Source organism: Melospiza georgiana, chromosome 2 (assembly GCF_028018845.1).
Source record: "Melospiza georgiana isolate bMelGeo1 chromosome 2, bMelGeo1.pri, whole genome shotgun sequence".
NCBI lineage: Eukaryota > Metazoa > Chordata > Aves > Passeriformes > Passerellidae > Melospiza > Melospiza georgiana.
The window spans coordinates 32,787,765-32,813,686 of NC_080431.1; the positions used below are offsets into that span (position 1 = coordinate 32,787,765).

Genomic DNA, 25,922 nt, shown 5'->3' on the forward strand with positions numbered 1-25,922 from the left:
GTCAAGCTTTTGCCAATAAAGCTAAAACCTATCTTGTTTACTATCTGTATAAGGCTTAGGAGATATTCTGAAGAAGAAAAACAAAATGAGACACAGATGTATAAGAAGTAGCGTAAGAGAAAAATGTCTGTGAAATCACTTGGGTATTATTCCAAGAGAAAGATTAATTTAAAAAACTCTGCTTGTAATTGAAATGCTTGAAATCTTTAAGATATTAAATGGGACCTTCCATAGGAGATCACTTGCGTGTCAGGAATTTGCCTATGAGAACTCATGCAAACATGATAAAGTTTGAAAAATCAGAGCTGATAGATACAAACTGTCCCTTAAGGCATCTGGAATTCAGAAGCATCTTTAATTTTCAATTATAGAAAAGACGTATTGAAAAAAAGTACCCAGGAGTATACTCTGGCTTAAGAGGGGTTTGGGTTTGTTTTTTTTTTGATGGCTGTCACATCAGCTCCCCCTGCAGAGCTGTCATCACAGCACCACCCACTACCAGAGGAACAGAGAAACACTTGGTCCACTCCACCTAAAGGTTTCTCACCCTACTGATAGGAGAGGGGAACGCCATCATATAATACCCCTTCACATCTTTTCGATTGTAATTGCATCTTCCAGACTTAAAGATGCCAAAGCACATCCATATATTGTGCTCACATCCACATACTGTGCTCACAACTTTCTTCCAGCTGGCTGCTGGAAGAAGGGCTCTGACTAGGGACAGAATCTGGACGAAGCAAGTTTGCTTAAATATAAAGTTAATGAGAAACTTTACAAAGGTTTTTAAGATTTTATTTCTGCCAGTAAGTTTTCTTGCACACCCCTAAATCTGAGTGCACCCATACTTAGGAACATCTTGTATAATTTTCCAAGAATCCTTTCCCTAGTCATTGATTAGGAAAGATCCACCCTAGGAATAAATCTGTTGAACTGGGCTAGAGCTCCTCAAAGCGGGATGTGGGGCTTTTTATTTCTCTTGCCCTCCTGCTCCAAAGTTCTTGTCCTTACCCACCTTTTCTTCTTTTAATCTGTCTGTGATTTAATTGGAGTAAAAGACTACATCTCCTCCTGTGGATCTGCAACTACAGAAGCAATCAGAAACAGCATCTTTAAAAGACAGATGCTGCAGTCTTCTGTTTGGCAGTTCTCCAAGTGGCCAATAAAACACTTTCCTATGCCAACCTAAGCCAGAAGCTGTGAAGTAAGGGGTCAAATACTAAAACACAGGATCTTTTCCTTTCACTCTTCCAATTGGACTGTAAGCAGCCCTGCAGAGAAGGACTTGGGGACACTGGTAGAAGCTGGACAAGAGCCAGCACTGTGCTCTTGGCCTACATAAAAAGAACCTGTCCAACAGGCTGAGGGAAGTGATTCTTCTCCTTGTGAGACCCCACCTGGGCACTGCATCCTGCTCTGGGGCTCTCAACATAAGGACATGGACCTGGTGGAGGGACTCCAGAGGAGGGCCACCAAAGGGACCAGAGGGCTGGAGCACCTCATCTGTCAGGAAAGGCTGGGAGAACCAGGGTTGCTCAGCCTGGAGAAGAGAAGGCTCCAGGGAAACCTTATTGCAGGCTTTCAAACTTTAACAGGGGCTTAAAAGAAAGACAGAGAGACCCTTTTTACCAGCAGTAGTGATGCAGTAGCAACAGAACAAGAGGTAACAGCTGTAACTAGAAGTGGGCAGATTTAGAGTGGATTTGAAGTAACGAGGGTGGTGAGCCATCACAGGTGTCAAAGGGAACGAGCTGCCCAGAAAGGTGGAAGGTCCAAACCTTCAAACATTCACAGTCAGGTTGGATGGGGATTTGAGCAACCTCATCGTGTAGAAGGTGAGCCTGTCCATGGCAGAGGGTTGGACCAGGTCATCTCTTAAAATCCATTCTAAACCAAAACATTTCATGGTTCTGCTATTCCATAGTCTTACATTTGCCAGATCATCTCTAGACCTTAATAGGGCATTGAATTTTTTTGTGAGGTACACAAACATTGTGGCAATGAGAACCACAAAAAAATCCACACCGAAATTAATAGCATCTAGTAAACAGAGCCTGGGACTCTAAATGAACAACCAGGCTAAGAAAAAATATTGTTTAATGTCTTAGGAAGTGAGTATCATCTATCCATTTCACTGAATGAGACAGGACTGGGGATGGGAGGGTGTCAAGAGAGCAGAGAGAAACATACAAGTGATTATGCAGCCAGAGATTGTATCATACTGCCCATGCTCAAGGGAACAAGGGGGTAAATTGAAAACATACCACCTCAATTACGGTATTTCTTAAGCATGATGTCAATTTAAAATATGTTTATAATTAGCAGCGCTGTCTTTCTATCATCAAAGCAGATTAACAAGGAATTTAGAAACATCTTCAATCATTTCATATAATTCATTATATTACTATTCAAGCAGGTAGAAGACATAAAATTACTGATCACTGTATTATTCAACTTTACTTTTATCAGCATTTTATTCTTTCATTTAAAAAATCCTCAAATGTTACCTATAAAAAACAGAGTTTTTATTAAGAGTTCCTGTTTGAACACATTAGGCTTCAATTAATTTGCTATGCAAACATTCACACTACTGTAATGATCCAGCATTAAAGGAAAACAAGCACTTTGCCTGAGGAACATTTATGTACTTACAGATGTGTACAAAACTAAACTCGCTGTGCCTGTGTTTCTCCACAGAGAGAGATGCAGCCTCCACTGGTAAGGCAGTCCGAGTATAAACAGAGAAACTGATTTCAAAATGTTGAAACATTTTCAACACACAATGCCGCTTCTGAGGCAGTTTCTTTCCTTCTGGCCATATTCCAGCTTTTCCAAAACACATCAAAGATATTTAAAAAAGAAAGAAATTAACTCTAGGCGTATCAAAGACATGGAATTCTGAATTCCATGTCTGTAGTTAAATCACACATCTTGGATGTATAATGTGACATAGAAATCATGAGGCATCAGTAATATACACCTTGTACAAATAGAAATTAATACAGTCCTAGAAAATCCACCAAGTTCAACTTCTGAGGATAGAATAGAAGAACAATCATTTCTCTGCCTACATATATACCACTATTCATATTTAAGACCACTTGAAAAGTGTAACTGGGCATGCAAAGTCATTTTTACTCAACCCAGTGGTTCTTAGAAGACATTCAGGGTCAAATAAAATATGGTTCTTTAAATGCAGGCAACCACTCCTGTTTCAGGCATCCTAAGGTAACATTCCCTCTTCCTTGGTCTCCAGGTTTTTCTTGGAAATACAGCAGGAGTAGACCAATGTGCATCTTCATCTCACCCACCAGACAGTTCTAAGTGCTTATTGTACCCTAAGGGAACCAGAACTGCCAGCTAGGGGATGTGGGGAATATCTTAAACAAAAAGCCTTTCCACAATACAGCCAATGCCTGCCTTCAGCTCTGAAAATGGAGGCCCTCGCTGAAGTTTGGCACCCACAATTTTTAGTCACTTTGAAAGAATGTTAGTTTGAAAAAGTTTGCAATTCCAGTCACTTAATTCTTTAACCTATTTGGTTTTGATCTCCTGCATCTGGGTTTTCTTCCTTGCTTGGTGCTTCCATTATTGAGTTTATTCCCTTGAGTGATAGACTCTGTTTTCCCCTGAAGCACATTCTGCTGTCCCATCTCAATCCCTCAACTGCCTTTATACTTATAAAAAGTTACGTGTAACAGGCCATTATCAGTGAGCAAGTACACCTGACTCATTCCACATACAAAATAAATAACACTTTTTAAAAACCTACGCATTCAAAGCATCATTCCTGCTCACAGTCATCGAGGCACACGTATATTGTAAAGCTGGCTGCCTTAGTAATGCAAAACAATGACAAATAAGTCATTTTTTAAAAGGCTAAACATTACGGCAACTGCGAAAATCAGTACTGATTTTAAGGGCAATAACTATTCACTCTCACTTCTTAGCTTCAACAAAATAATCTTCCTGACCTTTAATGCAAATCTGAAGATGTTTATTCATTTCCATAAACATTTGTACTGAAAATTGTTAGCTCTTGAAATCATAATGCTATTCTTCGTGGTCAAAAGGGTACATTACCATGAACATTAGTTCATCCTGCATTAAAAAAAACACAACAAACTACTGTTCGATATTTTGCTTTTTATAATCCTTAAAATTTCAGAAAAGCTATCTCATTAGCTAGTAGCTCAACAGTGATTTATTTCCTGCTCTATTCCATAAATAATGTCCAGCCACAGAGAACAGAAGAAAGTGATCTGACAGCTAGTTTAAAAAATAGATCAAACACATTTTATACAATTAGCTACAAGAAGAAAATAATTACTGCTATTATAAATCAACTAGACCTTTGAATAGTAGATGCAAACCTTCCTCTGAAAAATTACTGATTCAAACAAAAAAAAATTGTAGAAGGATACAACACTTCATGTGGACTTCCAGCTATGCTATTCTAGCAGAATGCTGTTCCATGTTTTACAATTATCAGATTGAAAAAAACAATTAACCTGGAATATTATAGTAAATATTAAAAAAAAAACTATCTGAAATCTGTAGCAGTCAAACAAAATACCATTATCCTTTCTTTCCAATGCAAATAAAAGATGGACTAAGCTCCGTTCCTATTCACTGTGTTTGTCACTTACAGAAATTACTGTACTGGGGAGGGCAGAAGATTTTGGCGCCAATAGTAAAAAAAAGTCATTCTGGGTAGATTGAAGGACTCACCATTTCAGATAAGGAAGAATTTTAATAGATTTCAAACAGTGGCACTGAGGCCAGAAGTGCCTCGTATGCCATACTCGTATTTGTTAAAGATTATCTTGCTGTTAATATCACCGGAAAGTCAGAGAAATCGGAGCCAGTACCTATTTTAGTGAAATGCTGAAAGCAGTCTAACACTGCCAGTTGCCACTTAGGAACTCAACAAAACATCTTAAACAAGAGATAACACTGCCTAAAAACTGTAAATATCAAAATAGCTGATAATTTCAGATCCTACTTGAAAGGATAAAGCTCTGGAAGCTCTGGAAGCTCTGGAATTATCAAATAATCTGAAGTCTGTGGTTCTGTGATATCTCTGAACTAGTTAGCTGAGTTTTTTAAGAAGGGAGGATAAACAGCTATTTTCTTAAAAGTAAGCAAGTCATTTTGATTAACTGGCAAATAATTTCTGGATCACTTGAGCAAGATTTCTACTAGAAAGTGAGTATACCTCACACTGTATTAAGGAAACTACCACATTTCTTTATTTGAGAAAAGTTTTCTTTCACTGGCATCACTTGTGGAGATCTCAGGGTGGCCTCTGAATCTTTGTACCAAAATTTTAAGTTTAGTTAGTGGGACTGGTTCCAGACGAAGCATTTAAGTCAAGCAGTCTGAAATACTGAGATCAGTGGAAACAAGCAATAACGCTTTTAAGACTGCTCAGTGAGCTGACCTCCCTATTTATAACTATTTCTCAATGGCAGCACAGCAATATGGGAAGCTATAGATAAGCACTCACTCCATCTTCTGAAACAAGGATGCTGCTGACATCATGACTTTAAATCTTATGCAACTATGGACAGTAGCATTCTCTGCTGTAAGAAGTACCTAAAATAAAAACAAACAAATCAATAAACCACTCTTTTAAGGAAAACATTTTTCCCTTTCATCCAAGAGCCAGAAGATGCAAATGCAGGATATATTATTTGATAGGACTGCCCAACATATGTGACTGAATTGCCAAAGCAGGCACCAGGGACACTTATGCAATTGTAAATAAAACTCTGTGTGCGCTGGGGGAACAGTTTGCCTACAGGCTAGGCAATAACAAAAAGACACATTTAGCATTTCCTAAATTAGAACAGATGAACTTCAGAGTTTCATTTACCCATGTCTATAAACACAAAAGGCTCTTAAATCCATATAAATCAGAATTTTTGTTTTTCTCAGCTTGTCAGCACTGAAAAACTGGTCTCTGAACAGCAAGCACTTGTGTTAAGACAGTTATTCTCAAATACGCTGGTAACTGCAGTCCTCTTTCCAAGATGATATGCCTAGGTGGGTCCTCAAAAATGAACATCAAATAACCTATAGTAAGCCTAATCTGAAAGAAGAGAATCATTCTCAAGCTTAAACAAAATTAAGTCCCACAATAAAGTGGGATGTAAAGCTGCATGTAGGTTCTGCATAAGTAGAGTATGATGTAATTAAGTTTACACCTACTAAGCTTATCAGTTAATTGCACATTTTATCAATTCCTCAAGAAATTAACAGAAAAGTAGTTGTTGAAGAAGCATTAGACAGTCATACCATCAGCTGCAGGTACAAAGTTTGCTTCTATTGATGTCAAATAAAGTTTTATAGCTTCATTATGCCATTATTATTTACAGCCAAAGCAGTCATTAATGATGGTGGTACATACTGCAGTGGAGAAAAGGAAATAAAACAAGTGATTGCTCACCTGAGTTCCTAGGAAGCACAAGGAAGCCCTGTACTATCACTGCAGCTCTGGAGCTGCTTTTCCATCTGCCCCTCCTTTGCTGCTCTCCCCACAGGCACTTCAGCCTGAGAGGCGCACAGTACCAAACAGTATTTGTACAATACCATTAAATCCTGTGTCTAGAGAGGGGATCAGAGAGGTACCTAGGCCCCTTCTCCCCACTTCCTTCTCTACACTCAGGAGCCAGTCACTGTTAAATAAGAAAAATAATTATCTACTCTGATTTTAATAGGGCCAAAATCAGTCTTGACCTACTTTCAACAGAAAAAAACTGAATGAGGCATCATTAGCTTAAAATTTCTTCCTACGCACTTTGAAAATATTAAGGACATTTTTTGTAACAAGTTCTTCTCCACAATACACTTTTTACCTCTTCTTTCTAAAATATATCAACATGTATATACAGGAATGAAATAAGGGGTGCAAAGGAATATAAGCTGACATAATTGGAATAAAATGCCTCCTTGATTGCTCTGATCAAAGTCACAAAGGAAAAAAAGAGGTCACTTAATAGCTGTAAAGAATGTGAAGTCACTGACATTGGGGGAATACTGAGAGTAAACAAACACTATTTTCCTGAGTGCAACCGACATAAATGGTCGAGGACAAGCCTCCGTGGCAAGCACACAGGAAAACAGAAGCATGCCAAACTCACACTTAATATTATGCTAAAACCATTCAAATTCATATTCATTCTTTACAGAATTTGATGTTTTCACTATTTCATGAGGTTACAGTTTACAGTACACCATAAAACTCCCTGCAATTCAGAAAATGCCATGTGGCAAAGACTAAACCAGCAGGAACGAGATGATAAAGAAAGGAGATGTCTTCCCTAAACACTGAGCACTCAGCCATTAAAAATATAGTAAAGAAGCACACATGTGACAGATAGGGACAGATGGCAAGTAGGGAAGCTACAGGGCAGCTAAGACTGACAGTGTTCTTGACAGCTTCAGAAAGCAGAACCACAGTCAAGCATCAAAAGGTGACCAAGAAAAGATATTTTCTCAGGGACTCTGAGGAAAAACCCCAATATGGAAAATGCAGATTGTCTCAAGCTGAGGAATCACTGCAAGGGAAGAATGAACAGGGTTTGAAAGAAGGACTAAGGAAAAGCCAACACACGTGAACAAGATGAAGCAAGCAGTAATTTGTTTTCCAGCCTTGCAAAATAACTCTCCTTGAGCCTGAGGTTCTCCTGAGTTTATCTGGTCAGGTTTGCTGTATTTGTTTTAACCAAGTCTTTAGATTCAGGGATTGAAAAGTTCAGTCCCTTAATAGTTATGCTAAATATATTTAGCATATATATTTGGATATATTTACACTAAATATAAAAAGGGAAATATGGATGCATATACAAAGTAATTCCAACTAAAGGCACTGTCTGATTCAGAGTCCTAAGCTGTATTTATGAAGGAAAAAAAAATCCATCATTTTTTTTAAAAGGCTTGTAGTTGAAGATTTAAAATTACATTTTCAAGAGCCAGTGTGGTTTATCTTAAAAATGCCAAATGAAGGTAAAGGATTTCTTTGCTTTATACATATTTAAGAACTCACAGGTAGTATTTCTAAGCATTGCTACCATATGTACCTGTGCTAACAACTGTACCACTAAATAAAAAGCTGTCAGACTTTGCAGATTCAGAACTTCAGCTGAAAGGGATTTACCATAGCAGATGTATCTAAGCACATCTTTTTATGCACAAGTACTTTTCATTCCGACAACTCATCAAGCCAAAAATGCCTTTTTCATTATGGAAAGGATTAAAAGGTGCATATACATGCAGCTCACAGAAGCCTCACACAAAGTTTACTGTACTCCATGATGATTACTTTGATTCAATGGATTTATAATCCATCTATTGCAGTGCAAATGCCTGCATGAGTCTCAGTCTGAGTGCTACATGGGCAATTAAGACCAAGAAACTTGAAGATGATCTGATAAACCAAGTAGCTGCAAAGGCATGAAAAAACTGGGGCATGCAGAAACTTCTTGTCTCCTTACCTCAAGAGTTTGTGTTTTATTCAGGCAAGTTACAAAGATTTCACATCTATTATTTAAAAACTTTTTCTCTATCAATGATTCTCAAAATGATCACTCTACTACAAGGAGTCCCTTAATGTACAACTTTTGAATAGGCAACTTCTAAGAGTTCAAGGATTTGAGTTATTTCCAAAACCAAGAAAAATATACCAGGTTCACCTATTGTGAGTTTTAAAAGCTGGGAAGGGCAGTTCCAACAGTCTCCATTACACTTCACTGCCAAACTACAGATATCCTTCAGTTTCTCCTCTCTACTCACGCTCAGTTCTGAAAGGCCCCAGTCTCTCAGAAACACCCACAGCCTTACTGACATTTCCTCTGATTCCACCACTGCAGTCCACCTAAGGTTACAACACAGCCCATTCCATGTCCTTTTTTTCCTCACCAGTCCTCCCTCACACAAGCCAAAAAAAAAAAAGGGTTGCCTCCTCTGTGCCTTCCAAGTCTTTTAATTACCATGTCAAATTCAGAATTCCTGTCCTGAGGTTTCCCATATTTCTAACCATGCCATTATCCTTAACTTTTTCCCATAACTTTTCCTAACCTAGATGTGTCTGATAATCAACTCCTTCAACTGAATTTGTCAAATTTTTCTGTATCTCCCAAGTCACAATAAACAAATAAGCCAATAAACAAATCAATCATTTGTCACTCAGGGTTCCATTTGCGAAGACTGAATTCCACTTAGATTTTGGACTATCAAGGCTAACATCCTGGTTTCAGTGTACAATACAAACACTTAAAGCTTCATTGCCAGCAATAGAAAAAAAAAACAAAAACAAAAAACCAAAAAAAACCAAAAAAAAGAAACCAAAAAAAAAAAAAACAACCCAAACCAAACCAAAGAAATAAAGAGTTAGAGTGAGAGCAGCAGAAGAAACAACACTCAGCTCAGATATGAAATCTTTTTTTACACAACCACCATTGCTGCACAAGCAGAGATAAAACTAGTTAGTTTACAGCATGAACTTCTTCACAACTTTCAGTTACATCTTTGCAACACTGTCTTAAAGCATGAACAGTGACTGAGAGCATTTTATTGTTGAAGAAGAACATAGGCCATTAATCAGTTCTGAATAAAATTTAAAAAAAAAAGGCTGAGCCTGCTCTAAGAGCTTTTCAGTAACAAGACACTGTTGCTGAACTTGTCATTTAAGAGATTCTTCTTCTCACAACAGCATTCCAGATCTAGAAGACTAATCTTAAGTGTTGCAAAAAAAGTCCATTACAAGACCTAAGAATAAAATTTTAGTTTTTCATTTGGAATCTTTCTTAAGATTGTGACCAGAAAAAGGTTTGAGAGCAGAAAAAAACCATACAAAGATAAATATGGTTACCATTTTTATCTAAAGCATACTACAACCACTCAAGTTCTCTTGCAGACATGTTTTTAACCCCTTTATACATCCTACAACATTATTCAAGCATGATTTTCTATTACAAAAGCCACATGGGCTTTTGGCTTCCTACTGTGCTATACTAGGGAACTATCTGCTAATTCTACTTCCTGCAATAATTTCTCCTAGTTTTCCCATTGCAGATGCTAAGCTTATTGATAAATAGTAGGAGTATTTAAAAATTACTTTCAAATTGTTCAAATGCCAAGTTTTAAGCAGAGGGACATATCTATATTTACTAGTTTGGTTGCTTAATTCCTGGGCTCTTCTCAATACCATCTAGTTTAGAAACTGGCACTTCTAAAAACCATCTGCTGTATGTCTCTTTTTTCATCCCTTCTTTTTCTAAGCTTGTTCCATAATTGCTTCTACCAACTCATCAGTTTGAAGAGAGATCCTTTGATACATCCTCCATAATGAAAGGTTCCAGTTCAGAACTTCTTTAAGCTCAAAAATGAACTTGGATACAGGAGGTAAGACAACAGCTTCTTTTTTGATACAGCTTTATTTCTAGAGGATAGAAGGAGAGATCATCTATTAGCCCTATGCATTCTCCAGTGGGCTTCTTGTTCACAGTGTGTTTCAAAAAGATTAATTCTATACCTCCTGCAAATTGTTCCTCAAACACCTTTCTTAGCTGAATGTATGCATTCTTACCTTATACTGCCAGAAATTTATGAAGCTTTGCATTTCGCTCTTGAAGACAAAACTTAACTTTTAAAAAATGGTGAAAACTGCTTTGTGTAACCACCTTTTACCCTGCTGTTTAACTATGCTATGCCAGTTTATTTTTGGACTTACTATCTTTGATAGGTGCATGCATTTCCTCCAACACTCCACATAGCATCTTCAAGTAGTGTCCATGCCACGTACAAGGATTTTACTTTTATAAACTGTCTTTAATATGGTTTTTAATTTTAAATCATTTTCTTTAGAAAAATAAAACCCACAAAGCAGAGGATTTTCAGAGATGGAAGTATGATCCTGCAAGAAACGTAAACACATTTCACAGAATGACAGTAACACTTTGAACCAGATCCTGCACACAATGGTCAGAAGCACACACAAAACTGCTTCTCCCTCTTCTGGTTTGCAGACTAACTGCTCCATGAAACACTCACTAACTGTGTCCAGCAATTTAGTCTCCACATCAATCACTGACTCAGCCACTGCTGCTGCCATGCAGGCACCAGGCTGACCAGGGAGCAATACAACCAAACCAGGAGGTTAGAACAGAATGAATGAAAGGGCAACAAAGAGAGTGAAGGGGAAGAGAACAGCCACACAATAAAGTCAGCTTGTGTGCATTTACACACCACATTGCTCATGGGGCACCAGGACTTGGAGGAACATACATGATTTTTCATGAGCTGCTGTTTCTCTTAATTTCAAACCCATGATTAGAGAGAAAAAAAATAAGAATTCAGATACTAGATGTGAATTCAAGAAGTAGGAGGCAAACAAATCTGTATTAAAAGATAATGAGAAAGCATGTGCTAACTGCTTAAAATTAGCTCTCAAAAATTTGAAGCTAAAATTTGACTACTGAGATTGAACAAGTCACAGCAGAGCAAATACACCTGCTGAAAATTAGCTTGCTAGAGCAGTGTGCTTTCCTGTGTCTTGTTGCAAACAGATGTTCTATTTGGATTTCCTTGCATATTGCTTCTCTCATTAAATCTCTTTTTCCTCTATTTAACCCAGGGCTATCTCCCCCTCTACTTGTACCTAAGTTCTCTTTACTTCATACATTTCCAGTCCCATCAAACCATCACCCCCAGGTTACAGGAGCTTTCACACCTCCCTCCTTTGCCTCTGTAGCAGAGGGACAAAGCCAGCACCCATCTGCCTTCCTTCACCTGCTGGGAAGGACTCCCCTTGATGCCTCAGGTTTTACCTTCTACGGTTTCACATTCTGTACTGCATTAGTGTGTAATTCTGAGCTTCATATGAGGGGATAGTAAGCTGTCTTCATGGAGTAGGTGGACAAAATAATTCCTTCTCTCACTGGGGACCAAGGACAAATGATCCAGGTCTCAGACCCAAGAGCACAAACAATGGCAGAATGAAGAAAACAAGAAGGATGGGACTTCCATGGGCTGGAGCTGTCATTGGACAATAACTCCAATATGCTAATGGACCAAAACTTCTAGAAGTGTCAGATCCCGTGACCGGTCATCCATTTGGTGACCATTTTTGTGTTCACCTGGGCTGTAGTCCTGGCTGGCTCTTGTGCTGCCCAAGGTGGATCCATTGAGGCCTCCTAATAAATACCTACTTTATTCTTTAGCTCTATCTAGCCTCTGTTCCAGGTCAGCCTTCACTACTTCACTAAGAGAGCTTACTATCCCCTAAAATAAAGCTCAGAACCACATATTAAAGCAGTACAGACTCTGAAAAATATAAAAGCTAAAACCTGAGGCATCACCCTGCTCCTGCCTCAGGATGGAACTGGTGTCTCACACTGCAGAGCTGGGGTTCAGTACTGCCATCAGACAGTCAGTGGTAAAACACAGTATTTTTCTGCCAACACTGTCAACGCTAAGCTTAAATACCTTCTTCTCCAAGTACTGCAAAAGTAAAAGACTGAGCCATGTGTTACCGAGACAACTTGCAATTGTTTCATGCTTTATCCTAGGACAAACTAGGAACCCAAATCAAAAGGAAGCAATTATAAAAGCCCTGTGAGCAGCAGCTTAAGTGAAAAGACAGAAACACAGAGTTACACAAAAATGCATCTCTTCAATTCCCTGGCTTTTCAGGTAGGAAGAAAAGACATTTATTTTTTCTTATCTGTTTCTGTGTACTGCTAGGAAAAGAGAGAACAATAAAAGAAAGAATTTAGGATAGATTAAACTGGTCAGTTCTGGTAACTCCTGCAAAGCCAAACAGCTAAAAGTCCCTTTGAACTTTGACAGGGCAGACAAGCCCAAGAGCTGATTCAAGCCTGCAGCTTGCTGGACACTGAGCAGAGAGGAGCACTACTCCAACCAGCTCATTCTGTATGCACAGCAAGCAGGTACAATGCAAAGGCAATGTGAGTCACACAAGAAAAACACAGAAAACAAAGGCAAAAGAGCTGGCAAGATAGAAAGGACAGCAATGTGGGAGAGTGGGCAACATCAGGCTGCCAAGAAGGTAAATCAGAAGTGTAGAATGTGACCTGAATAATACAAGAAGTAGTAGGCATCTTTACAGGAAAAAAAAAAGGTAAAATTAAAAAAGTGATTGTGAAAAATAAATCTTTCATATTCTCCATGTCCTTTTAAGCTCTTCTGCTATCCATATATACAGTACAAAGAGAAAATTCTTTAGGCATATAGTATAAATTTACTTCCTGAAAGGATACACAACTTGAAATTTGGCTTAAAATATCAATGGAATGCCAACAACCCTCTTGCTAATTAAGACTTCCCAATTCATCTTTTTTTTGTATTTTGTTTGAGTTTATGCTTAATATTTTCATTGAAACTATCTGAAAATTTTCTGGAATACAACTAGCAGAGCACAAAAGAAGAATGATAAACTTCTGGCATCCCCACTGCTCTCCTAATCAAAGCCACAGTTCTGTGTGGCAGCACTTAAGCTTCCCAGTCAACCTGTAAGTCAGATGCAGTCCATCAGTTTTCCTATTACTCTACTGCAAGGCCCAGCAGCCATTTAGATGGCTGGTACTGACCCATATCACAGTGGGATTCTTTATCCCATTGTCAGGTATCTGGCAATTTAATCAAAATGAAAAGAGGTATAGCCTGATAAAAACTAATCTGCACAAGTCAGAGGCAGTGCTGCAAAACTCAGCATACATTTACATGGTTCTGGAGAGCAAAACAAAGACTTTGCTGAAGAAGGAAACGTGTTAGAAATGGCCTGAGCTGCTTAGGAAAAGTAATTTCAGTTACTTCCTTCATTTAGTCAACTAAATTCTCACTTTGGAGGAAATAATTTCAATGTGCGTTTTCAGGCTTTAAAAGCCTGACAAAAAGACATGACCACTTTAGCACAATTGAGCTGAAGCTTGGGACACAAGTCTGTCTTGAAAACAGGGACTTTAAACCTTTACTTCGTGTAAGTAAAGTGTTAGCAGTAAAAAATAAAGATGCACATACAAACTAACTATTCACATTTTCTGAACCTTTTCTGCTTGGCACTGCAAAGCCTTTATAATACACTTTAAATAAATGCAAAGTTCTTTGCCTATATATTTGCTGCTCCTTTTTTTTCTGGATTCTGTATTTGCCTACAGAAGCTTTGACACTTGCACAATAAAATCTTACATATATTGAGTGTTCAATACAATAATTCAGGGGAAAAAAAGGCAAAACAGTTTGTTCTTTCATTACAAACTCTGAGAAGTTATGTTAATACATGAGAAAGTTTTATACTATCACTTAACTGAAATCATCTTAACATTAGCACTGTAGATGGAAGTTAGAGCTCTGAAGAACACCATCTTCAATATGAATATGGAAAATATAAAATTGTAGCTTTTTGGATAAAAATAATTCAAATAGAAATGTTTGATGCAACATACCCTGAAATAGACTGCCTCTTATTTACTGAAATAGACTGCCTCTTATTTACTGAACTGCTACTCAAGTTCTAATTTACCTACTAAAAATCAATTTAATAAGAAAAAATGTACCCTCTCAGTCACCAGAGGAACATACCATCCCATTCTTACAAGAAATGTACAAAGGAACATATTTTTTGTAACACATGCTTAATGCCAACTTTACACTGGATGTCATGGATGCATCACAGCCCATGTAAATATTTACTGCTGTAATAAGTTGTTTCTTCCAACAAACTAATGTAATGTCCACTGTGAAAAAAAAAATCATTGCATATATCTTTCATTTATTTAATAAATATAGCTTCAGAGCCTGTTCCAGGGATTGTCAAACTGAGGAACAAGGAAGAGTTAAAATACTTACTTCAACACCTTATCATGTTGCAGCACCTTCTCCATTGTAATCTTTCTTCCCAATTTCCAAAAATAAAAACCAAACTGTACACAAACTACACAAAATCCAGCTGGTGGCTGATAACTTGTGGTGACACTCAAGAACTGGCACTGATGCCAATGGTGTTTAAAACTCTCTATTAATGACCTAGATGCTAGGACAGAGTCTACCAGGTCAGGGCCTCCAGTCAGCAGGTTCAGGGGTAACCCCACACTGGAGAACTGTGTTGATGGGAAACCCATGAAGAGCAACCATGGTAAGTGATTTACTGTAAGGGTGGTAAGGACTGAGAAGCTGTGGACTATCTCTGAAAGTTTTCATGACCAGGTTGGACAGAGCTTTGAACAACCTGCTCTAGTGGAAGGTGTCCCTGACCATGGCAGGCAGATTGGAGCCAGATGATTTTTGATATCCCTTCCAACCCAAACCATTTTATGATTCCATGATTCTAAGTAAAAGAAAAAACTCACTCCTGTGGTGAAGCAACACACAAGACAGGCTGGGCATGCAGGGGACACAGCTCTGCAGAAATAGATCTGGGGCTCCTGGTGGACACTGTGGAGGGCACCCTTGGGAAGTGAAGCAGGCAAACCAAGGATCGAGCTCTGTTGGCAACTAAGCAGGCTGGGGTAAGTCACTTCCCCTCCCTCCACCTTTCAGCTCCTGGATTGGTGTGTCTGATTTTGAGCTCCCCAGTAAAAGGCAGAGCTTGGTACAGAGGGAACTGCCAGCAGAGGGCCACCAAGGTGAGGAAGGGGCTGGGACACATGACACATGAAGAGTTGCCAAGCGAGGCTTGTTCTGTCTGGGGACAAGGCAGCAAACCAGACAGATCTCATTACTCTATTCAATTCTCATCTGGGTGTAAATAAAAAAGTCATCACCTGACTCTTTTCGACGCACACAGCAGTAAGACAGGAAGAAATCAACACAATTGGTAAAATGGAATATGCTAGCTGAAGAGAAAATCTCTTTTCCCCATGAGGGTGGCCAAACACTGCAATAAGCTGCTCAGAGACCCTGTGGCACCACCATCCCTGGAGTTACTCAAAATTTCCATGCATATCCTAGAACAGCCTGCTCTAGTTAGACTGATTTTAAGCAGGGGTTTGAGCTACACGACTGTCAGAGGTCCCTTCCTACGTAATTCTATAATAAATCCAAATTATGTGTAGTAGAAAACAACATAAAATATTTAATTGAGTTACTCTTCTCATCTGAACCTTGTTAAGTCAGCAACAGAAATGACCCAGCTTTAGCCTGACAGAGGCATTTCTGGCATGGAAACAAAGGTTTTGCAGTTACAGAAATTATTCATCACTTACGCTAGGGACTTCTTGGAAAATAATTCCAAGTGTAAGTGATGAATGAACTTCTTCCTATCACTAAAAATTAAAGTCTAGTTAAAGGATGAAAACAACACCTGACAATTCTGCTGTTAGGGATTTACACTGCTGGAGCTAAGATGCTTAATTTACTATTTGGCTCTTTTATTACAACACTTATCTAAAATAAAAATACCTATGTAAAACAGGAGCTCAAACTACCTAGTACTTGAAGTTTTTCATGACCTCTGTATCTTTCTCTTCAGCAAGTACAAAAGGAACATATGGAGAGCTTTAAACCCTAAACCATTTGTATTGGAAAAAAAACTCAAATTGCATAATTTTGATCCTTCCTTGACCTTGCCAGACTGCAGAGTTATTTCTGCTCCCTGCTCTCTCCAGACTTCACTCTCCTTGAGGCTCACAGCTTATACCTACACTGCTTCTCCTCCTTCTTCTCTTCCTTGGAGGAGCTCCTCAAGCAAACACCATCAGTTGCTATTCCTCCTCTCCCACAGTCTCAGACAGAGCCTGTGTGCAAAGATACATGGAATTAGAGTAAAAAATTGCAAGTAGACACTTTCAAGTATGCAAATACACAAACACTGAGTAACAAATGTATTTGCTATTTAAACAAAAGCCAGCTTACAAATCAAATGGAAATCTGCAAGTCATCAAGTTCTTTACATTGAGATCATTAGAATTTAGATGAGAAATAAGAAAAATCTGTATTTTTCATTAGTGCTTTTTGAAGCGCTTTATTTCACTGACCTCATTTTCAATTTAATTTATTTGCAGAAAGTAACTGGTCTCACAGATGCCAGCTCCTCCACACACATCCCCTGAAGGGGCCATTTCCTTCCTGTATCAAAGAGCACCATGTGCCAGGAGTTCTCATCAACATCAAGCTACTTCACAGAACAAGAAATATACTCTCGAGTCAATTATGAATACCATGGTTTGTTCCATCCTTTGGAAACTGAAGTTGCATCTGCTCATTGCTCTCCCCATCCCAACATTATTCTTCATCTGGCATTCAAAGTTCATCCAGTACTAAGCCAGTTAGACCAGTATGTTTGCCATTTCCATTGAGTTTTTAAACATTCAGAGCCACAGTCCACCCTGCATGACCCTGTCACTCTCACAACTGACATATAACTGTACTACTGTATTAGTGCATATAACTGCACCGTATTACATCAAGCATTTTCTAACAGATTACCAATTAATAAAGAAAAAAAACGAGGGTTATGACACTAAGTTTAAACAATGTTTCTTCTAAGATGACTTTAAGCTGTGGGCCACACTCCAGATTTTTTTAGAGTACACATAAGACCACCTAACCGTAAGCTTCACAGCAGAATTGAAATCCTAATAGGTCCTATCACTACAAGAACCCATTTTACACCTTTTCAGTCAATACATATTGAGATCTCAAGCACTGATCATGTAACAGACCATAAGTACTTCAAGAGTTATTGATTTTGCTACTCTAGCAATTTCTCCGAAAGAAGATTCATGGCATCTCAAACAAAATCCCAAAATACTTCTGTTAAATTTTTCCCCTTAAAATAGTAGTTGTTTCAGGGCTGAATAACTGTAATCTAGAGGCTGTCCAAATGAGACTCTTAATTCATGCAATTAGCCTCCTACACAGCATTTAAAACCTTGCTCAGCAATAATAGAGCTTTTAAGGGACTTAAAGTTACCTTCTGAAGCAACTGGGAACATTACAGCATCATAGAAACTTGGGTTATAAATACTTCCAGAGAACAGGCAGGAAGTTGAATGCAATACTAAAAATATTAAAGAATACAGGCTTCCCCTAGCTCTCAGTGGATCTCATTCTGCACAAACAGCAGGAGAGGCTTTACATTATATAAGCTCAATTCACTGCCATGGGTTCACCAAACCCTGGGAGGAGATGCTTTACTCTTGCTTACTTAGCAGTTAGGACATTGAAAACTGCCAACACACCTGAAGGGAGAAATCATTTACTTCAACCAGATCTTTACACTTTCCATTCAGCTTTTCTGTGATCACCAGAGCTGAGCTGACAGAGACTTTTTTCTTCTCCACAAAGAGTTCTCAAAAAAAAACTCCACGAGCAAGCTTACAACTTTATTCCTATTTTTGCCACTGGCTGGGTCTACAAATCTGAGCTCTATCCATGTAATGGCATTACACAGCAACTTTTCCCATTCACAAAATAACCTTTGCAATTCTGCCTCAAACCAATACATATCCCAATGCTCTGTAAGAATTTAAGCAATACCCTACTCAAGAGGATTCTAAATGAGGCAGCTGGTTAATAGAAATTTAAAAAGTATCATAACATGAGAAGGTCCAAATAGAGGCTATGTCTTATAACACTGTACAGCCCTAGGGGATGATCCTGACACTTCCACTCTTTTCTTCTCCCACAGGACTTCTCTGCCTGGCTCCTGCACAAAAAAGAGAATAGCTCCTGCACTGTAAACAAAACCTTATTAGACAGGCTATTTTCCAGAAAGAAACATCAGAACAAGGCAAATTTGTTTGGATAAATCACTAAATTCTCTTCCAGACAACTAGAACTGCAGTACAGCTGATCATTTTCATAAGCATGCACTTTCCTGGCTCAAAACTTACTCTGTTCCAGTTACCCATAAATTACAATGACAGATGAATAAGAACTATCTGTTCCAATCTGAAATAGTGCTGACCACTCTTTTATCATTCCTGGCAATTAACAGTAAACATGAGTTCTAGTCATTTTTCGTAGGCAACCAGCTGAGATTTATAGCAGTATCTGCAAAAGTCTGAAGACAAGACTTGGGTGAAAGATTTTTCAGGGTTGTGACAACCTTGATGCAGAAAAGTTCTGGTACATCAATCATTTGTCTGCTATTCTGACAGGAGAAAACTCACAGGTGACACACACAGTGCAAAAGTAGTTAAGGATAGTTGCTAGTTGCTGCCACAAGTTCTAGACATGTTGTCTGTAAACAAATAGAAGAAAAATAAGAAAAATACAGCATTACAATCTCAATCAATCAGGATCAAAACAGCCTAATTTCCCTCTAAAATACAGCAATTGGCTTAAAATAGGAACATTAAAAAAAAAAGGACAACTTTACAATTTTAAGCAACATCTCCAATTACTCCCTATTCCCATAAGCAAAAAAAAAACCAGAGTCCAGAAAAAAAAAAAAATATGATGTGGCAAGGGCAGAACTCCCTGGAAAGCAATTCTGAGAGTTATCAAACAAAAGATCTATTACAAAGGGATTTCATTCTATTCTATGTTTGCATAAACAACATGGATGCTGAAAATAAAACCATTTTTACTAAATGAGCCAATGATGAAAAGCTAGGAAGAACGAAAAACTTAAATCAATTTTGCAAATGAAAGAAATTGACAGAAGGGGAATGAAATCCACAGGGGATGAGCACAAAGCTCCTACAAAAAGACAACAGAAAATATAAGTAATAGTCTATAATAAAATGAATAATGTCTAAATCCCAAGCTGACAGTCAATGCCCGGAAAATGCAAAACAGTAAATATCAGTAAAGTTTACGACCATAAGCACAACTTCCAGAATAAGCCAAGTAATCTTTTCTGGTCCATTTTGTACTACACATAAGAGATGAAACACTGTATTCCCACTGAAACACCACTTTTCAAGCAAACAACTGACACAAACCCAAAGAGTAGGCCATTCTTTGTGCTCCTCCAATAAAGACAGAGGGAATTGGATTTGGTTACTATTTAAGCAGGGAAGCTTGAAAGAAGGCTTCTAAAGAGCCAAAGTACCCAGACGGCTACTGCAGAGAAAACGAGATCGATTTGTTCTCAGGTTCTCAAAAGACAGGAGATGCAATGGGCTTAAAATTGAAGTTAACAAGATTCACACTAGGCACTTGGGGAAGACAACACCACTTTTCAATTTTAAGGACAATGAAACCCTTGAGCACATTACACTGGAGACAGGTAAGGAAGTAAAAAGCCTGCAGTCAGTAGCAGGACCACAGGAAATTGTTTAGTCTTTGTTCCTTACATTTATTTTAAAAACTGTATAGAATTTACTGGCTCATTTCAGTAGAAGATACTAAGGTACAACAGAGAATTTGTGCTTTTCTTTCAGTTTAAATATTTGTGACTTTTTGTTCTCTTCTCTCCACTATCTACCACATAGTCCTGTTTTTCAATTAACACACTTACATTTCTGTGATGATCAGTTACCACAGCTGCAAAGACCAGAGTCTGTCTTATGTTCTATTACAGCTAGAGCTTAAAAAAAACCATAATAGTCAAATAAAGGAATGCAAAAGAAGGGAAAGGAATTCTACTAATATTTCCTATTCAACTTTCTCCATTTCAGGACTCATGGGTTTACTGCTGATTTACACCTCCATAGAAAAATGTAGCATATGGCAAGTTAAAAAGGACAAGGAAATAGAGAGTATAATGGGAAGTGAATTAATGAAAATCAATAGTTTTGAAGACTAAACCACATTAAAGCTTATGGGGTTTACACAACTTGAGTGATTTCACGGTTTCATATTAGATAATTAGACAAAACTTACAATAAAATGTTCTTTCAACTGTATAGTTAAAAGATTGCCTTCCTAGTTTAATCAAACTTCAAATAAACAATAATGAATAATTATTCATTATACTGCAGGCATCATCAGCAAGGGATAAAAAGTGCCTTGATCAGGACTTGTCAGGTTCTCTCAACCCCTCCTCCACAGAGCAGAGAGACAAAGCAAGCCCTACCTCACACCCCAAGGATTACCTGGCCACCTAACAGAGGCAGACAATCAGTTTGGACAATGTTTCTGCAATATTGGATCTGGAACTCTCCTTTTCTAGTTTTAGACACAAAGTCTCAATTCACAATTCTAGCCTTTCCCTAGCTATCAGTGAATGGAAGAACTGGCCCTCCAGAAGACAATTCAGCAGGTCTCAGACATGTCTGAGATCATTAAAAGGGCTGCCTGTGTTACTCTGTTCCTCCCCACTGTCTGCAGAGACAGCCTTATGTCCCTCGGCCTTGACACCAACCCTTCCCTGGCATACCAGCTTAGACATCTCACACCGTTTCTCTTCCATTCTTTCCTCAGGCAGTACTGGCTAAGATTCCACAGTTTCAGCTTCTTGGCACCTCGGAAGGAAAGCCAAGTTCTGGGGGTGGAGCCGAACACAAGCACCACCAACTTCAATGGTTTCTGCAGAGGGCAATGCAATCACATAAAACACTGTTACTTTAAGAAGAAATTCTTGAATTTAAAAAAAAATAATTAAAGGCACTGTCCAGACAGCAGCTTTTGTAAAGGTGAAAGCTACACATTAGTATGAAAAACTAATAGCCTGGCTCTGTAGACACGCAAACAGGTATTTTAGCAGAAAATCTCACATCCTGAAAATGAAAACATATGCAAACATTTGAAGGAATAAAGTCTACAGTTTTTGTCTTGGTTTGGTTGTTTTTTAAAATAATATCATTCAAAAGAATTACTTTGTTTTCTAACAAAAGAAATAGTTCTACAACTTCACAGTAGCATCCAATACATTAATAACAAACAACTTTTCATATTGAAGCTGGGACAAGGCACACCATACCATTAAGTCCCATAAAGGTAAAAGTCCATGCTGACACTTGGACTTAAAGAAGTTCAGATTTCTGGAGCACAGCATCAGTTTTTGCCCCATGTTCCATCTTGGGTCCTGAGACTTCAAAACTCCAACACTAGGAAGAGGAAAAACTAAGACAAATTCTTTCAAAAACCCTAATTTGATTAAACACACTGTCTATGAAAGAAAAGAACTGAGGAGAGGCTGTGCTTCACAGGTCTTCCATGACCATCTACTCCTTACCAGCAAGCCCTTTTCCCCATGAATTCTAATCATAGTTTCTTCATGAAATCTTCTGAAGATCTGTTTAAAGGTAGGACTTAATCTAACTTGCACTATTTTTAGCACTCTAAGAAACAAATTTTCACTATCATACACTAAAAACCCTTTATTCCCTCTGCTGTAGTAGAAGCACACTGCATATACCAGGATCTGAAAGAATAGATTATATTAACACCTGCTAGTGGAGAAACAAACAAAAAATCTTCACTGCATCAAATATATAGCAGAGGAGATCAAACACCTTGGTACCAAATCCATAAAAGTTTGTCCTGCTGGCCACAAAGAAAATCCACTGTCAGATATTTAACCAATTTAGCCTAATTTTCTGACACCATTGCTGGAAGGCAGAAGAGAAAAGTTGAGCTACTCAGGGAAGTCTAGTGCTTCAAATACATTCAGGAGCTTTAAAGGAAGACATGAAAATATTCAGTACACTTCACGTTAGACTCGTATGCTAGTTTCTTGCCTATTTTAGGTATTCAGTCTCCATTCAGACATTAAAAAAATACTGAAATCCATGCCTCTAATAGTACAGCAAAGTATTTTAGGCTTGATTCCAATTTCACCAATAGCAAAGACATTCACAGCAGAGATAATCCATACTTTAGGTTTATTTGATTCCTTTTAGAGTTACTTAAGAAGCAGAAGCCAAGCTACATGGTTGTAATGACAGAACAAAGGGGAAAATGTAAAGGAGTCTCCCACCACAACTTATAATACAAGAATAAACAAGTATTAAAACGATGCAATAAATTATTCACAGTGCATTCCTCATTTATGTAAAGACAAATCAAGAAGTGCAATCTTACACACTAGCCAAATAATCAATCCACTAATTTAAAAAAAAAAATCAGTAACAAAAAAAAAAAATCAGAAAACACTGTTTATCTATAATAGCAAAGTACCACTACTTTTTTTAGTCAAAGTAATTACTGACTATGCACTGAACAACCACAGCCCCTATGACTGGCTGTGTAGTTCAACTTGAAGTTTTAAATTTATCTAATACAAGAATGTTTTTCTGTAATAGTACTGAAGCCACTACTCCAATTTTATTTCCCATTTGTGATCTTTGCAACTGAATTTAGCACTCAGTCATTTACCAACTAATATTCTTCATGAGAGAAAAAGTGGATTTCACTGGCAGACTATGTATTTTCAGACATTTTTACAAGTATTACTCTTCCTCCTCCCCTCCCTTTTACATTAGGTTTCTTGAATATTCCTTAAAGCTCTACAGCTACCACTTAGTTATTTTGTCCTTGAAGACATTCCCAGCATTTCTTTTCCATCAGCAAATACATACACTTCATATTCAGCTAAAATTTCTTCATAAAATTGTACAAATTACCTTAACAGTATTCTGCAAGTATAGCTAAAGTCCACAACCATCCACAATAAATTTAAATTATCCTGACTGGAGTTTTCCAAATGCAACTAGCTTTGCCGTATGGGAGGGCCTTTGATGTTCACATCAAATAACCTTCAAATTGTTCAACAACAATAATCAACTCTACTGTCCTGATGAATAAACCCTGTGAAAATGTGCCCATGAATGTCACGGACTATACACGTTAAGTGACAAGATACAAACCACAATGTGGAAGTAATTCTACTGAAAATTTAAAGTTCGTGTACGCATAAAATCAAGATGGATACTAAAATAAAAGAACATAATGTAGCTCCCAAACTATTTAACTTTTTGTAAAGGTATTCTTCCTGTATTTCCCTTAATATTTTACAGAGTAGAAGTTACAATTATTAAAATGCAAAGGTTTAAGCATGAATTCAGCCCATAACTCCTGAATACATGTCCAAAATCAATCAAATGGAGGCAGGTTCTATGGCTAGCCTAAATAATCTGACTGAACGGTGAATAAATCAGAACAAAGACCAAAACTTACTGAATCACCCAGAGGTATCTCTTATCAAGAGAGATCGCCCATCTGACAATTATTCCATGTTTAGAACTCGCAAGACCCAACAAAACCATACTATAACCTGCAGAGAGGCAGCATGCACACAGAATTCCCTTGTCCGCTGTCATCAGGTCACCAAAGGGACATTCCTAGTGCGATTTTTGCCAGTACAGGGACCACGCATGTTCTCCCGACTTTGAGCCGAGCCTGCAGGGAGAGCGAGCGGCCAGGACGGCACGGGAAGCGCGGACCCTGCCTATGTGCCAGCGCGAAACACGGACAGAAAATGAGTTTGAGGGCTCCTGAATACTGCCAACTCCGCTAGTTACAACATCCAGCAGCTGCAGCGATCCATCAGGTTCTGCAGAGGCACTCTGCTTGCTGCAGAAGAGCGTAGTGATTTGTTAAAGACAAGTTTCGAGAGGACGGACAGACAGGAGAAACTTGCGGGAGCACGAGCGGAGTTTCTCTCCGCTAACCCGCACCAAAGGCAGAATTAGAGGCAAAGCACCGCGAGTAACGCAGCGGGAAGGCAAGAGCCCAGAGCACACCCTCCCCCGGAACGCCCCGCAGTTTGTTTCCTGTTGAGGACGGCAGCGGGCAATTCTCGCCCTGCTGCCAGGGCACCTTCCCAGGGCGCGGGGAAAGGCGGGATCTGGTTGGGAGCATCTGGAAAGCAGGCACTGACCTGAGGGTGCGGTTGCCGGCGCAGCCGCGGCGCTCCATGGCGGCGGGCACGCAGCTGGTGAGCTCGGTCCAGTCGGCGTGCAGCCCGCAGCTCCAGCCGGTGGAGAAGCGGGAGAAGAGCCAGGTGTCCTTGTCGCCGCCGGGGCGGTGGCAGGCGCACTTCTTCTGCCCGGCCCGGCAGTAGCAGGGCTGCTCCAGGTGGATGTTGCGCACCAGGTGCCGCCCGAAGGTGGTGCCGCCCGTCTTCTGGATGTGCAGGAAGACGATCACGTCGCGGCCCCGCATGTCGAACCGCACCCGCCGGCACAGCTCCCCCCGGGCGAACGGGAACTTGGCCGCCAGCCGCGGCATCGCCGCCGCCTCCTCCTCCTCCTCCCGCTCCTCCGGGCCCCCCCCGCGGCGGGCGGCGGAGGCCGGCGGGCGGCGGGGGCAGGCGGCGCCGGGGCAGGCGGGCGACACGTACTGGTAGACGATGAGCAGGAAGAGCAGCGCCAGCAGCGGCGGCAGCAGCCACCTGTTGAAGCGCTCGTCCATGGCGGTGCGCGGGGGCAGCGCGGCGCGGGATCAGGCGCTGCCGGCCGCTGCCGGGGCGGCCGCCCCGCTCGGATCCCGCAGCCGAGGGGCGCACAGCTCCATGCCCGACGGCATGGTCTTGGCAGGCGGGCGACCGCGGCTCGCTCCGCTCAGCCCAGCGCGCCGCGCCGCACCCCGCCCGAGGCGGCCATCCCGCGCCCCTGCCCGCGGCTGTTCCGAGCGCCGCGCCCGGAACGCGCTGCCCGGCGGCGGCCGCGCAGCTCCGCTCCCGAGCCCGCTCCGCCGCAACTCCAGCCCAAACACAGCGCCCGGCTCCCGGCGGGGCGCGCCCCGCCCCCGCCCGCCGGCCAATCGCGGCCGGGCCGGCCGCACAGCCAGCCAATGGGCGGGCCCAGCACGCCGGCCCTGCCGCCAATGGGAGCGCGCGGCGGCCCGGCGGGGGCGGGGGGAACGGCCCCGCGCTCCCCTCCAGGTACCGGACCGGGACCTGCCGCGCGCGGGGCGGGGGCGGGAGGCGGCAACAGCCAATCAGAGAGCGGGGGCGGGGCGCCGGGCAGCCAATGGGAGGGGCCGGGGAGCTGCCAGGTGAGCGGGGTTCCGCTACATCCCTCATTTCCCATCGCTTTCCCGTCGGGAATAGACGTTAGTTGCTC

General features: G+C 40.2%; 1 protein-coding gene across 1 annotated transcript in view; it reads right to left on the bottom strand.

The window, feature by feature from the left end:
• The window catches only part of HS6ST3 (heparan sulfate 6-O-sulfotransferase 3), a 278,841-nt gene extending 253,542 nt beyond the window's left edge, over window positions 1-25,299 (bottom strand). Inside the window, exon 1 of the mRNA XM_058018510.1 lies at window positions 24,737-25,299. Coding sequence (XP_057874493.1) covers window positions 24,737-25,269 — 533 coding nt within the window. The 5' untranslated portion in view covers window positions 25,270-25,299. The remainder of the gene's footprint in view (window positions 1-24,736) is intronic.
• Window positions 25,300-25,922: the final 623 nt, after the last annotated feature.